General features: G+C 33.7%; 1 protein-coding gene across 4 annotated transcripts in view; it reads left to right on the top strand.

The window, feature by feature from the left end:
* The window catches only part of POLR3G (RNA polymerase III subunit G), a 36,820-nt gene extending 20,521 nt beyond the window's left edge, over positions 1 to 16,299 (top strand). For 2 of the 4 annotated variants that reach the window (XM_081052967.1, XM_081052966.1), the window contains exons 6-8: positions 4,066 to 4,148; positions 8,237 to 8,383; positions 13,720 to 16,299. In XM_081052967.1, the coding sequence (XP_080909093.1) occupies positions 4,066 to 4,148; positions 8,237 to 8,383; positions 13,720 to 13,806 (317 nt within the window). In that variant the 3' untranslated portion in view covers positions 13,807 to 16,299. The remainder of the gene's footprint in view (positions 1 to 4,065; positions 4,149 to 8,236; positions 8,384 to 13,719) is intronic. The other 2 variants (XR_013993599.1, XM_081052968.1) reach the window with 2 other exon arrangements.
* The last annotated feature ends 168 nt before the right edge of the window (positions 16,300 to 16,467 follow it).

Below are 16,467 nucleotides of genomic sequence, written 5' to 3'. Positions count from 1 at the left end.
GCCCAGTCAGGGTTGCCTTCTTAGCAAAAGACACTCCTATCACCCACTTAAATTCCAAGGGATTTAGGAACTCTGTGTCAGGAACCAAGATCAAAGACCAAATATTAGAACAAAAGATGCCCCTAGTCTCTTGTCACTTAGGAAATCACAAGAGTTTTAGGAGTTCTATGTCAGAAATAAATATATGTATATGTTTATATTTACATTAGTTCACACAGTCCTTTATCAGTTATGTCTTTTGCAAATATTTTCTCCCGGTCTGTGGCTTTTCCTCTCCTGACACTGTCTTTTGCACGGCAGAAGTTGTTTTAATCAAGTTCAGCTTATCAGTTCTTTCTTTCATGATTCGTACCTTTGGTGTTGCGTCTAGATAGTAATCTCCAACCTTAAGGTCATCTAGATTTTCTCCTATGTTATCTTTTAGGAGTTTCATAGTTTTGTGTTTGACATTTAGGTTTTTGGTTCATTTTGAGTTAATTGTTTTCTGAAGGGTATGAGGTCTGTCCAGATTCTTTTTTTTTTTTTTTTTTTTTTTTTTTGCCTGTGGAAGTCCTGTTGTTCCAGCACCATTAGTTGAAAAAACTATCTTTTTTCCAATATATTGCCTTTGCTTCTTTTTAACTATTCATATGCATCTATTTCTGGGCTCCCTTTCTGTTCCATTGATCTTTATATTTATTCTGTCCCCTGTACCTCACTGTCCTGATCGCTATAGCTTTATAGCATATTTTAAAGTCAGGTGGGGTCAGTCTTCCAACTTGGTTCTCTCCTTTGATATTGTGTTGGTTATTTTGGGTCTTTTTTTCCTCTCCATATAAACAGTAGAATTAGTTTGCCAATATCTGTAAATAATTTACTAAGATTTTGATTGAGACTACAGTAAATTTATAAATCAAATTAGGAAAACTGACATCCTGACAATATTGAGTCTTCCTATCCACACACATGAAATATCTCTCCATTTATTTAATTCTTTGATATCATGTGTCATAATTTTGTCATTTTCCTCATGGATAATGTACATATTTTTTAGATTTATATCTTTTAAGTATTTTATTTTGGGAGGTGCTAATGTAAGTGGTATTATGATTTTTTTTTTTTGAATTCCAATTGTTCATTGTTGGTATGTAGGAAAGCAATTGACATTTGTGTATTAACCTTGTAGCCTATAATTCTGCTCTAATTGCTATTAGTTCCAGGAGTTTTTGGTTAATTCTTTAAGAATTTTCTACATAAATGATCGTGTGATCTGTTAACAAAAACAGTTTTATTTCTTCCTTCCCAATCACTATACCTAGTATATCCTTTTCTTATTGCTTTGGTTAGTACTTCCAGTACAATGTTGAAGAGCAGTGGTGAGAGGGAACTATCTTGCATTATTTCAGTTCTTAGTGGGAAAGTGTGATATTCCATTTTGCATTAGGTGTGATATTGAGGTTTTCACCATTAAGTATGATGTAGCTATATATTTTTTGTAGATACTCTTTATAAAGTTGAGAAAACTTACTGCAATCCTTGTTTACTAAGAGTTTGATTTTGTCAGATGCCTTTTCTGCATCTATTGATATGATCATGTAATTTGTCTTTGTTAGCCTGTTAATGTGATGGGTTATATTAATTATTTTTGGAATGTTGAACCAGTCTTACATACCTGGGGTCAATCCCACTTGGTCGTGGTGTATAATTATTTCTGTATATTCTTGGATTGGATTTGAGAATGTTTTGTTGAGGATTTTTGCATCTATATTCATGAGATAGATCAGTCTTTAGTTTTCTTTCTTGTAATATTTGTCTGTTTTTGATGTTAGGGTAAGGCTGGCCTCATAGAATGAGTTAGGAAGTATTATTTCTGCTTCTGTCTTCTAAAAAAGAACTCTCTCTTCTTTTCAACAACTTTATTGAGGTATAGTTGACTTACAATAAAATGCACATATTTGGAATACACGATTTGTAAGTTTAGACATATGCATATATGTACATATATATGAAATATATTTCATTGTATTTCAAACGATCAGTATATATAAGAATATTTAGCCTGATTGAGTACAGAATAGTATATGTTGAGATATGATAGTTTGTCAGTTGTCGTTTATACCTTTTGCTTTTATTGGGCAAATATATTATTTTCACAATATGCTAAAAAAAGTGCATGAATTGTACTGGTCATGACCTAGTGCATCACAATTTGTAGCTGACTTTAAAAAGCTGAAAAGAATGTATCTGATTTGGATAAATTAATGTTGTCAAATACATCCCACCGACTGCTCATCTCTGGAACTTCATATACGCATTGATCATTAGTAAAAGCCTCCAGTGTGCCAGGATGTCCATTTGTTAAATAATGAAACAACAAAACTTTCTTTTTCCATTTTGCATTAATATATTTTTTTGCTTATTGTATAATTTTTGTATTTTGTTCCTGATAAGCTTTTACTATCCTTTTTATAAAAATCATCTCCACTGATTTACATGAAAATAAATATTACCAAAAGAGTCAAAGGCTGAAAAGTTTATTTTTTGAAGAACCACCACCTGGAAAGTGTTAAAAGAAACAAAAATTCAAATATGTGCACATATTAGGCCAAAGATGGAAAAATAATTCATGTTACTGTTTTGAGATTAAAATAGTCTTTTAACAAATTTTGGTAATTTGACCTTCTCCCCCAATTATTCATATAAGGATTAGGCATTATATAAAACCGGAATAAGTAGCAAAGGATGCTGAGTGGCCTTGAATGTGCAACTTACTTTCTTGGATAAGAGATTAGTACATTTTAATATATTTATTTACCTGGCTGTGTTCTAAAATATCCATTTAACAGACTTATGTGTTTTAAAATTAAATAATTTGGTAAAAGATCCTTAGAGAAAAAGACTTAATAGTGTGAGTAAATTGCATTCTTAGCTAATGTTATCTGGCATCAATATTATAAAATATATTGAGATCTTCTTAATTTATGATAGTATAGTATTTTATGTGCTAAAGTTCAAATTAAACAGTCTTTGCCCTCAAGGGAGACAGAGAAAGTTACCCATCATTAAACCTAACCATTAGTTTTGTTTGAGCAAAACCTCACTAATATATGTTTGGGAGTTCTGAGCTTAGTGATTTCCCAAAGGGCAATTTGGAATAACACAATAAAGTATAATTCCATTAGTTATGGGTCATCCACCACAATCTAAAAAATGTCTTCTGTAGCTTAAATGTTAATCTTTAATAAAATTACGTCTTTCATCTTTCTGAGCCATATTTTCTTCTGTTACCAAGTAATTTTTATGTATTTAGTTTGATATGGGGAAAGAACTATAATACTTTTTTTTTTGTCATGATGGCACAATTTTGTAGTATATCATTATGCTTTTGGTAACTGATTGGCAGGATCTATATGAAATAATTCTCTAGTCCCTGCAGTTTCAGAATAGCTTCAAAATGCAAAATATTTTTAATAAGCTTTAAAAAAATACCCTAAGGACATTAAAACATTTTATTTATTATATTGCTTTGAGTTTTCAGATTCATATATTAGGTGTGTTCAGTTCAACCATTTTAATCTTTATTTCAAATTTTGTGGTACATGTAATATACTTCTTTTTCACCTCTTTAACCTTTGGCAAATGCATAGTTATTTTGCACTTGTTTTTCATTTTGCACACCTGGTAAAATTTCCCTAGTTAAAATATACTGATCAGTGAATAGGAAGCTAGTGCCAATGATCATTTGTGAGAGCTTTTCACTGGTCCTGTAGTGATTCTACCAGAGGTAACCATTTTGGCCTGAGTGGCATTAATTGCCAATACAGATTTTCAGTGCTCTAAAAAGATATCTGGTTGCAGACTTTAAAAATATCCTATTAAGTGATTATCAGTTATTCCTCATTATTGAAAATTGATGAGATGTGCTGATTTATTTTGCTTATTCTTTGAGAAAATTAAGTCACTCTGCAAATTATGTGATTGCCTGGTATGACATATAACTCTGCTTGATAGCATATTAACAGACAAAAAAAATATAATGCACAGTTGCTGTTATAGAAGAATGTGTTCACAGTGGTTTTACTTCAGCAGGTCCAAAATCCAAAAAGGCAAAAGATACCGGCAAAGGCACTTCATTCACTAATACTGCCGATGTATTGAAAAAGATCGAGGTAAGGTTTTCTTCTTACTATAAGAGCAAACTAAAAATATGTCAAACCTCCTTTTGTCTTCTTCAGCCTTTCCACCTTCTCTCTTTTTAATAACATGGATTTGGCAGAACCAAATCCAGCACACAGCACACAGGAAAGGTTTGAACATTTTTGGCTGGGAGACATAGAGGTTCCATCCTGTCCTTCTCTACCATTCACCTGTCAACTTTGCCTCACCTTCTATCACCTGTGTCCTTTTCCACTCTCTTTTCCCCTTGCATTGGAATTATGAGTAGGAAAGAAACATGAAAGAGTTACATACCTAAAATGTATTTCTTCTAAAGTTTTTCTCCTATTGTTGTATATGGACCTTTTTAATGCTTTTTATTTTTCTGTCTCATGATTAAGTGCAGAAGATTCTATTGAGGGAAAACTATCTCTTTTGGAACTGATTTTTATATCTTCTTATTTTTAATATTTCAAACACGAAAAGATGTAAAATTCAAGACATTAATAAACTGAAAATGTGCCTTCCCATCCTGGTCACTAGCTATCTACTTCCTTTCCTGTAGACAACCAACATTACCAGTTTCTTACATATCCTTCCGGAAATATTTTATGCATAGCAAATACAGATTTTTTTTCTTTTTGTTTAAATGACAAAAGTGGCATATATACTCTTTTGCATTTTTATTTTGTCACTTAAAATATTTTGGAAATGGTTCGATGTCAGTCTGTATAGATAGAATTGCCTCGTCTTTTTTTTTGGCTGCACTATAATAATGAACCGTAATTTAATTTGATCAATACCCTACTGGACATTATATTTCATCTAGTGTTTCACTATTATAAAAAATGCTGCAATGATTTCGTGTTAAGTATGTAATTTCACACTTGTAGGGTAGATCTCTAAGATTTCTAGAAGTGTATTTATTGGGACAGTTGTTATATGTATTGTATAATATGGATAAATATTAACAGATCACTCTCCATGGAGGATATACCGATTTATTCCTATTATCAATGCAGGTATTGCATTGATGGTGATGATGATGATAATGATAGCAGCTAGCACTTATTGAGAACTTATTATTTACCAGGTTCTTTGATGAACTATTTACATTCATTTTGTACTTAAGACTTCAGTACAACAAAGAGAGATGGGTATAATTATTCCTTATTTACAGATGAGGAAATCAAGGCTTTAAGACTTTTACTTGCCTGGCCAATTTGGCACAGTTATGTGGTAAAAGAAACTCGTATTTTTGTTACTCTGTTTTTTGACCAGTACTTGAACTGGCGATAACAAGTCTACAAATAAAGCCAAAAGAATTGTTGAAGAATAGTGTTAACTGTCAGGTTTAACTGGTGGAATGATGGATAGGCTTGTAGACCTCGCCAATTTGTATTGATTGATCACAGATCCTGACTGTTCTTAAAGCTTCCTGGAAAGAAGTTGCTAAGATGACATGTGCCATAAGGAAGATTGATCTGGACCTCTGAATGTGGTTTCTCATCAGAACAAATTGTTTCTTTATTCCCACATATAAACACCTTTTTCAGTATAAACATCGTTAAAACTGGAGTTTTAAATCTAGAAATCTCAATGAGTTAGCAGTTTAAATAGAGCAAAATTAGCTTCCAGATGATTGTTATTGTTCATTTCTTCAGCAAAAGCAGTTGCAAGTTTTATTATAAAACTGTGGATGGAGAGGGAGTGACATACACTCAAATCTCATAATTAATGTGTGAATAACCAGATAGCAGTGAACTAATATATGAGCTTTCTATTTCTATGTGACATACATACGGCTCTCTATAATAGGGTGACTGTATAGTATTTAAACTAGAAGAACTGTTCTTTGTCCATAAACTGACTGTTTTAAAAGTATTTTCTTATTATATTATTCACATTATTCTTAAAGCAAATATGTAAAGTTAGTATGGGTAAATAGTTACATCATACAGAAAATAAAATGGAGACTACTAAGTAGGTGAACCAAAACCAGTAGCTTAACACAAAAGGAATGAAGTAATGAGACAGTGCGTGTGGCTCTGAAATCATTTTTTTTAATTGTATAAATCTGCTATTTGTTAACCGGTTAGGTATTTTATGCGTTTGATTTAGGTTTATGTGGCAGAAATAAACTTGAGGTTATTTATTTAGTAGTATTTGAGATGAGAATAATGGAAATGAAAACTCCCTAGTCCCTATGTAGCGTGGAATGAATTCTGTAGTATTTTAAAAAATATTTTAATGGAGCTGGTTGAAATAATTCCATTGCTAATTATGAAATACTAACTAAGAGCATGAATTTTCAGATAACAGACTACACCTTGCACAGAGTTGAATAAATACAGCAGTACAGTTCCCTTTTAACTACCCAAACTTATGACCTTTTTACTATGATTTGATTGAAATAGAAAATAAAAAAGATCTATCTGTTAATTAGCATTTATATCATTGTGTATATTTGTGTGTGTGTTTATAACACTTCAAAAGATCTATAAATACTGTTTGTTTACTTGTAGTTTTCCAAAGGGATTACCAGTTGGAAAGATTGCATACATTATATTTTATATATAGTAATACTCAGATAAGGCAACTTGGGGTCAGTATGAAGATAATTATCTTTGTCTTATTTGTTCTGCCTGAGTAGGGTGAGGTGGTGACAGGAAAAGTGGCATTTGAATTTTGCTTGGAAACTGAGTTTATCTGATAAAGTCTTTTTATTACTTTTGATTTCCTTAAATTCAAATTTGAATGTAATTAAAAGAATTTTTAAAATTAAATATTTAAGAATCAATAAAGTAATAGCTAAGTTGTAGTCATTCCAAATATAAAATGTGTTTTATCTCTATATGTAATCTACAAAGCAAATATCTTATAATAGGATGGAGTTTTGCAAATTTATGAATTAGTGTTTTTATTACTATTTAAAGATATTCACATCTTAGCAAAAGTGCTCTTATGCCTTAATTATGAATATTAATGTGTGAAATTTTTGCTGTACCCACTTCCTAGAAAACTTGTGAAATTCTATCACCTGTGCAAATTAAGCATAGAACAATTTAGTGAACAAATAGTGACAGTAATGAAAACAGGTCACTTTTTTTTTTTAAATTTTATTGGGGAATATTGGGGAACAGTGTTTTTCTTCAGGGCCATCAGCTCCAAGTCACTGTCCTTCAGTCTACTTGTGGAGGGCTCAGCTCACTGGCCCATGTGACCAGCGACCCTGTTGTTCAGAGGTCGTGCTCTAACCAACTGAGCCATCGGCTGTCCCCAGGTCACATTTTATCAAATGAAAATTTGATAAAATTATCAATTATGACTATTGATAGTCATAATAGGAATGTGAAGATGTATTAAAGTTAAATCTGTGTCTTGTGAGGAGGTAGCATAGTGAATTTAACAGGGTAAATAAGCAGGACCATCAGGCAATCAAAGCTTTTCTAACTCTGCATCTCTCCTTTGCCTCCTTTCATAGATTATTAATAAGTGCTAATGCTGACTGTGATTTGAGTTTCAGTCTTTCTTTTTTCTCAGACCTGCCTGATATATTGACATGCAGAATTCCTGGAAATGAGAAGTAAATAATGAAAAAGAAAATAAACAAGGACAGGATAATCAGCAAATAGGATAATTCACCCCAATATGACTTGATACTGTTTTAAATAATTCTACTTACAAAATAAAACAGAGACATTTTGAAGTAGTACCATTACATTCTCTTTGCTCCTTTTATGTTTAGGAGGAAAACAAAATAAACTAATGAAAGTTCTTCTCCATAAACTGAATCAATTCAATATTTTAGAAGGAGGTAGGATGGAAATCATAAAAATAAAGCACTCTGCATTAGAGCTGATACCCCAGCATTACCTGAGACCCAATTATGAAGTAGCAAAATCAAATCAAATAAGTGTCACGATAGAACAGCAAATTTCTCCTTTCTTGAGTTAGCTCAAAATTTCTCATGTGATGGTCTGGAGGTGTTGGTCAGGGAAGATTAGACTAAGGTGATAGGTTACTGTGTTCTCTTGAGGCTGAGCAGGGAAGACAAAGTCTAGTGATTTCCATGTTAGTTAATGAAGCTCATTTATGCCAGGAATTGGAAAAGAGAAGTGATGGTGAAAAATCGGATGAGGAAAATGAAGAGAAAGAAGGAAGCAAAGAGACAAGTAAAGAAGGTGCTGATGATGGGGAAGATGGTACTGCAGAGGAAGATGAATACGACGAAGAAGAACAAGAGGAGGTAATTGTCTATTTTGGAAGGGTAACGAAGTTCCTAAGCTTAAGGATCATCTAATAAGGAACCAGATATTTGGTATCAATTAAAATGAATACACAAGCAAAAACCAACTTGCTGGGAACTAGGGGCATGTTATTATCACTGGCATCAATTCCTCTGTATCAAGAGAATTATTATAGCATTGAAGTTGTTAGAGCATTGAATACAGAATATAGAATTATTACAGCCTTGAATACAGGAAGGAAAAGTAACTTGATAGGCAACTTTGTAAGTGGAAGTCCGCACGTTAAGGAAATTAATCATAAAAATTAAGATTTATGACATAAAATTTTAAGTCAGCAATTAAGGGCTAGGTCTGAGGGGGATCCCTGCAACACATCGTGTTTCAAATCCTGACGTGCCTCTAGAGGCGACCAGAACATTTATAGTCCAACCTCAGGTATTTGACTGATCAGGACTCAGTGGTTTCGATTTTGGATTTCCAACTTTTAGAAATGGTGCGTTTCAAAATAAGCTGGAGTTGATCAAGATATTTTTGAGGCCAGTAACTTTGTTGGTCACGTCCTCTTGGGATTTTATAGTCACCTTGTGCAGTCACCCTTGGCTGAGAGTTTGTTCTTCATTCCAGTGACCTTTGTCTTCACTCCATTTCAGCTTCTCACACCACACTCGGGATCTGTCTTCACATGAACTGCTCCAACTATGAGACCTTTACTATATGCTTTAATTATTTTGCATTAAGTTTCAGATTCTTTTGCAATTTATATTGGTGTAGAGAGATAGGGATCCATTTTTATCTGTTTCCAAATGGCTAGCCAGCTACCATCCCCATTTATTAAATAATTGGCTTCCTGCATAGATTTGAAATTCTTTTTTATCAATTGTTAGATTCCCACATCTACTCAGGTGTATTTCTGGACTCTGAGCCATTGATCTATTTCTAAACCATCACTAAGCTGTTCTAATGAATAGAAGCTTCTGATTATTTGTTAATAATTTTAGGGCATATTGCCATTCTTTTTCAGGATTTTCCTGAGTATTCTTTGTTTATTCTTCCAAATAAATTTTAACTAAACCTTTTTAAATTAAACATATCACATTTGTCTCCAGTTCTCTTTTCCAGATCATTCACTTGTTTTATTCCTGTACTTGACATGATTGAAACAACTAGACCCTCTGATCCTCCATTTCTACTTATTGGTTCCTTGTCTTAATTTCCTTCCCTAGGAGCCCAGACTATGCTCACCCTTTAGCATCTTTCTTGCCATTGCCCTTGTCCGTTGGTCTCCCAGCACTACTCTAGACCAAGTCAACCTTTGATTAGTCCCATTGTCTCCCTCTTTGCCCCTCCAAATCTGCCTATTGAGCTTTTCTGAGGAATCACAAAAACTGATGCCACTAAAAAAACGTAAGTCCCATTTTGCTGGCTAACACATTTTCTGGTGTTTTTTTTTTTTTTTTTTTTGTCAAATTAGTTCTCCATAGCAAGTATTTCTGGTTATCTTCTTTCTTTTTAATCCCTCTCCTTGACTACCTTTCCTTTCACTTTTAGTGATAATAGCACCGTCATCTAGAAAATAGAGTCTTCAAGAGAAAACTCCCTTAATTTCATGTCCTCTGCCTTCAAACTAAATGTCTTCCCTTCTCTTCTTTTTTATCAGTGGAAGAAATGTCCTTCATCCTATTTGAGACTCACTGTCCTGCCCTTATGGGAGACCATGATCCTCATATCATTTCCCTTTACAAATTTTCAACCTCTTTTTCTACCCATCTCATCTGTGTATGCATTAAAACATGTTCATCTCCCACTGTAAAATCCTTTCTCCATATTTCTTCTCCACTCTCCTACTATCTCTTAGAGAGATCACTAGCTGTCATCATTTCCTCACTTCTCCCTGTTCCCCTTTTTTGGCTCTTTTTAATCTGATTTCTACCTATATGTTATTAAAATTATTGCCACCAAATTCACCAGCAGATAAATTTTAGTCTTTGTTTCACTTGGCTTTTGTGCAACACTTATCATTGCTCACAACTTCATTATTAAAATGTTTCCTTTATTTAAATTAACAATTTAAGGCTATTATAGGCATCTACTATATTCCAGGCATTGTGCTGGGTGCCAATACATAGACAGACATGGTTGCTTCCCTTTGTTTTTGTGACACTTCTTGTTTTTCTTGTACTTATGGTACCTTTTCGTGATCTCTTTTGAGATCTTCTTTCTAGTCTTTAAATATCAGTATTCTTCAGAGTTCTTCCCTTGGTCTTCTTTTTGTCTCTAATCTCCCTTGGAGATTGAATCCTTATCCAAAATTTTAGTTACCCTATAATACCTATGACTGTAATGTTCAGTTCTCTTTCATTCACCCTGGAGTGGTTGTATACTAAGTGTATGCTTGGAAGTATACAAAGCAAAGAGAATATCAAGATACAGTTCCCCTCAAGGACTTAGGTCTAGTGGGAGGCAGATGAGAATGGAGACAGTTATGATACAGTGAATAATGCTATGCTGTAATAGTATAGCATGCTATAGGAGCATGTAAGAGGGGCACCAAACTCCATTTTAGGAATGTCAAAGGAAATATCTCAAGACAATTTATAAGATCTGAAGAGTCAATCAGCTCAAGATGAGAAATGGAGGGGAGGAGACTTGCAGATAGAGGGAAAAACATGGAGAAGGCTTGGTGGTGATGAGAATGTGGCATAAGAATAGTGTTGACCAGGTAAGTCAGTATGGTTGGACTAGAGAGTGTAAGTAGGGTACGTGGAGAGATGAAGCTGAAGAAACACGTGAAGGGTCTTGAATGCCAGACTGAGTGAGAAATGTGGCTTTATCCTAAGTGCTGTGGGGAGCCATTGAAGAGTTTTAAGTGGTGGAATAGTATGATCATATTTGTATGATCACTAACCATTTTAGAAAGGTTAGTTGCTTGGATTGGAAGGAACCAGGGTTGGATCATGTTCGAAAGCTTGTTGCTGTAAACCAGTGATTCTCAATTGGTGATTTTGCCCTCCAAAGGATATTTGGTAATGTCTGGACCCATTTTTGGCTGTCACGATTGGCCTTGGGGATGGTGGCATGCTATTAGCTTCGAGTGGGTATTGGCCAGTATTCTAGACAATATTGGCTTTTGGAATGTTCTTTATAATCTCCTTGATTTGAGGTGTGTTGAAATTAAGATCTCCCCTAACGAGAACAGCAAACATCAGGAAATAAACAACAATCCACTTTAATAGATATATGTGTTCTGAGTGGGAGGCCGGGTGAGGGATGGAAACAGGAGCTCTGTTAAAGCCTTTCTATTAAAGTTGCCTTCTTTGCTCTTTTTAGCAGTTAATTGATTAATGAAAAATTCATGCTAATTACCTTACCTGATGTACTGAGGATTTGATAAGCATTTTGTATTGAAGATATGGAGCAGATTATCTATGTAACACCTATATGTAATGTGGAGGAAATACAGACATTTTTCTTTATTCAATCGTTTGAATATTGTAATTAAAGAAAAAGGCAAGGGCTCAAACGAAACCCAAGAACCATTTCAGCCATCAGTTTGAGCAAGTTCCCACTTTATACCTGTATCAACGTTACTAACTTAATAAAATTACCTAATGTGAATCACTGAATATACTTGGAGGTGCTCGTGTCCAAAACACAGGTGGCATATGCTCAGTTTGGAACAGTAGAACATCCCTTCCTTACTCATTTCCACCTTCGTGTACAAAATGGCTTGCTTATCTTTCCACACAAGTGTCCTTGCCAAGATCTCATTTATACAGTGGCCTCAACTGAACTCTCAAACATGCCATGCCTCCCATGTACATTGGCCTCATCTGGTGTCCAGACATTGTTGAATTTCTTGGTACCAGAGAAGCCAGGCCAATTTCCTAGAAACGGTGAGGGTCTTAGCTGGATACAGAAATTTACTGTTTAGGGAAGACAAAGTAATGAAATAGTTATCCGAATAATATGTTACCTTTCTTGTGTTGGTTATGTAAATTTATATATATAATCCCACCGTGTATTAAATAAGTTGATGTCCAGGCTATTTCTTTTGGAAATAGCCTCTATTTGTTACTCTATCATAATTCCTGCTATAGACAGTAGAGATGTGGAGGTTAACTTTTTATTGTGGTTAATTTCAACCATGTACAAAAACCTAATGACTATTAAACACCCATAGACTTATCACTCAGCTTTAACAATGATCAATCCATAACCAATCTTTTATTCACTCATTTATCCACCCAATCCACTCCTTTCCCCCGACTTCCTTGGATTATTGTAAAGCAAAGCCTAAGCATTGCGTCATTTCATCCATAACTATTTGAGTACGTGCTCAAAAATGAGGACTCATTAACAACATAACAATATCATTATTACACTTAGCACAATGGAATATAATTGCTTAATATAATCAAATATTAAGCCAGTAATCAAATTTTTTCAATTGTCTCAAAAAAATTTTGTTTTAATCAGAATCCAAATGCAGCCCATACACTCCAGTTAGTTAATAACGCTCTTAAATTTTTTTTAATCAATATCTGAATTGATTCAATATTTGAATTTTTGATAGAAAGCACAGTCACTTATATGGATAATAGTCTTACTTTGCCATAAGAATTAGAATATTTCCAACCTAAAGGAAGTTGAGGGGCTCTGGATGGAATATAGCATACTCTAGGTTTGAGTTGGTATCTTGAGGCCTTTTTTTGGATAGGAAGCAAACATCCCTTTGCTTATGCTCATTGTGCATTGTGACTGAAAACCTTAGTTCTGTTGTAGTCTAATGTTAATGTAAATCGGCTTTGTTTCTCGAGTGTCTGTTCATTTATTTGGAGTAAGTATTCAGTAGTTTAGCTAAACCATGTATCATTCCACTAAGATGTAATGAATTAGATGTATCATGGGTAATAGGCATCCCTTTGTGTTCTCTTAGGTACCATGTTTCCCTGAAAATAAGACCTAACTGGAAAATAAGCCCGAGCATGATTTTTCAGGATGACATCCCCTGAATATAAGCCCTAATGTGTCTTTTAGAGCAAATCTTAATATAAGACCTGGTCTTATTTTCAGAGAAACAGGGTAGTTGGTGACTAAGAATAGGAGGAAGTGGTGCTCTTGGGGAAAAAAGCAGTATATGTAGATAGATGTGAGTGAAAGCTAATGTGTTTTCTAAGCATATGACATAACAGACTTCTTTTAAGCCTGGTGTATTTTATTACCTAAGTTTGGTAGTTATAAACTTAAAGGGACAATCTACATTGTTCCTTAATAATCATGTTACTGCTCATTCATTTTGAGGTTTACTGAGGGTTGTATCATTCATTTCACTTAGGAAAATGACTACATTAATTCATACTTTGAAGATGGAGATGATTTTGGTGCAGACAGTGACGATAACATGGATGAAGCAACTTACTAGCTATGACATTTCTCAAAAACTGTTTTTATGATACAGCTTTGGAACATTTGGACAGACTTCTTTCCTATTTCTGATAAGGAATGAGTAAGTATTTTATTTTTGTTCCTGTTTTTTTGTTTGGTAACATTTGTTACCAAAATATTCAGAACCACTTTTGAGTTTACGTACCAGTTATCTTACCAATTAGTCTCTGACATTCTGATATTCTTTCTCAGTACCTGTTATCCCTCTTAAGCATTCAAGCAAATTTTGTGGGGTTTTTTTGGTGATATTTAGATTAGAATGTGCCTAAAGGGTTTTTGCATCTTTTAATCTATGTATTCATCCTTGAACAAATTATTGTTTAATTGCTGATCTTTTGTAAAAAAACTATCACTGGTCATCATAATGGATTTCTGTAATCTGAAAGCTGATTTAATACTGCACATACAGCACTTTAAAAACAAAGAAACTTGAAAATAATTTTACTTTTTAACTTTTACATGGTATATTCTGTGCTACTACATTATGACTACATAAACCTACCTGAGCTCTTATAAGTACATATGAGATTAGAAGTTTTGTGATTGAAAATACACATACAGGGAAAGATGCCAATTAGAGCTATGTAAATTTCACAGCTAACAACTCAGCCAGTGCAAAAACCTGAGATGCATATTAAAGAGACTTGAATTTGGGGATAACTTCATACCATCTAATATATGAGTTAATCATCATTTCACCATAGTAAGTTTGGTATCTTCAAATCGTTGGGCTTATGAAAAATAGACTGAGACATCTGATTGAAATTAGTACTTTATAAAAGGTGGAGTAGGTTCTAGTTATGTAAATCTCACTGCAGAATACATATGTGAAATCTGTAAGGTGTAATGGCTTCTATTATACAGTGTTTCTCCGAAAATAAGACCTAGCCGGACAAGCAGCTCTAATGCGTCTTTTGGAGCAAAAATTAATATAAAACCCGGTCTTCGATTATATAAGACCTGAAGACTGGGTCTTATATTAATTTTTGCTCCAAAAGACGCGTTAGAGCTGCTTGTCCGGCTAGGTCTTATTTTCGGGGAAACACAGTATTTCAAAGACTCATAGCTATCCAGCAGATTTATGTAACAGTGCAGAATTAAACTCAGGTCATTTTGAAATTAAGATGAATGTTTTATGTTTTAATTAAAAAGTAGCTTATCTGACTCTTTATATTTAAGAGTTGGGGGTTACCTAAAAACCTTAGCCTCTAAAAACACAAATGCCAAAGATTTTTGAAGGGAATTCATATATTTCAAAAAATTATTTATTAATACTAAAAGAAATAAATTTATTTTTCCCTTTTGGGAAGATATCACTCATTACCCTCTACCCAAAGAACCAGAACCCCAGATTCTATTTCTGCCTTTACTGTTAAACTCAACCTTGATATTGAGCTTGGTTAAGGTTTCTGTGCCTTAGTTTCTTCGCTTGTAAACAATTTGCTATAAAAATTGTTTAACCACCAACCAAAATTTACTACTGTATGTATTCATTCTCTTAGCAGATAGCAACGATAATACAATTTAAATTTGGTATTGCCCTCTAAAATCTAGCTTGTACAGTGATTGAAAACACTGTTTTGAGAAACAAACCTGTTTTCCTCACAAAATTAATGATTTCCCATCTTGAGGGGGAATATTTATAGTCTTATGTCATTTTATAACATGGCTTTCTCAGGAACAAAGATCATGTAAAATTGTAATACTTCCACAGATAATTCAAGATGGGTGGGCGGGCCATTATTAGTTCAGTGCTATGTTGATCATATGTGAATTATTTCTTGTTTAAAGGAGCTTATAAAAATTTTTAAGATTCAAAATGGAAAACATGAATAGGTCTACTATAAAGCAGCATTCTACTATATCTAGAGTGGAAACCTCACTTAAAGTTTGGGTTGCAATGGGCAAATAGTCATTGAGGATGGTGGATTGTAATTAACATAGCTGTTTTATGCTCTCACTTCTTTACTTAGTACCTTAGCCAAATACCATTTTTGGCTTATCTCTGTGGTTGTTTACTTGCCTTATTGTAAATCTGACAATTGCTTGAATATGGCAAATACACCAAAGATACAGGTATTTTTTTTTCCCTAGCTTTCAATCTGTCTCCACTATTTTAATCCTGCAAGATGGTAACACAGCCCTTTGGGCAAGGATTTGCTCTGGGAAACCACAGCCATCTCCCTGAAGTGCAGTCTTCCCCTATGGACAGATCTCTACAAGTTTAAAGTAGAGAACAGGCAGAAAGTATTTGCAGGTTGCTTTTGCCAGAATGAATCTTGTTTTTGTGGTTTAAGATCTCAGAGACTGTGAAGTTATTCCATGGGAAGGTAAACTTTAATGCATAGATAACCTCATATATAAACTATTTATTGATGAAGTGTCTTTAAAATCGCCGTATAACATGCAAGACTGTTTTGTTGCTATAATGCTTATTTTGTGCTGTTTACACATTAAATTCTTACACATTAAGTTTTAATATTGTTTTATTTTGAACCTACTTAAATATATTAGAGAAAACTAATATGGATTTTACCTGGTAAAATAACTGTATACTAAGCAGCAATGCTACTATCAAATACTCTTGAACCACCACCACCACTAACAAAACTCTAAGTGGTTCAAGTGATAAACTAAG

This window comes from Rhinolophus hipposideros, assembly GCF_964194185.1.
Source record: "Rhinolophus hipposideros genome assembly, chromosome: 7".
NCBI classification, from domain to species: Eukaryota; Metazoa; Chordata; class Mammalia; order Chiroptera; family Rhinolophidae; genus Rhinolophus; species Rhinolophus hipposideros.
Note: the sequence above shows the minus strand (reverse complement) of the source record. Positions and strands in the feature narration are given on the sequence as shown.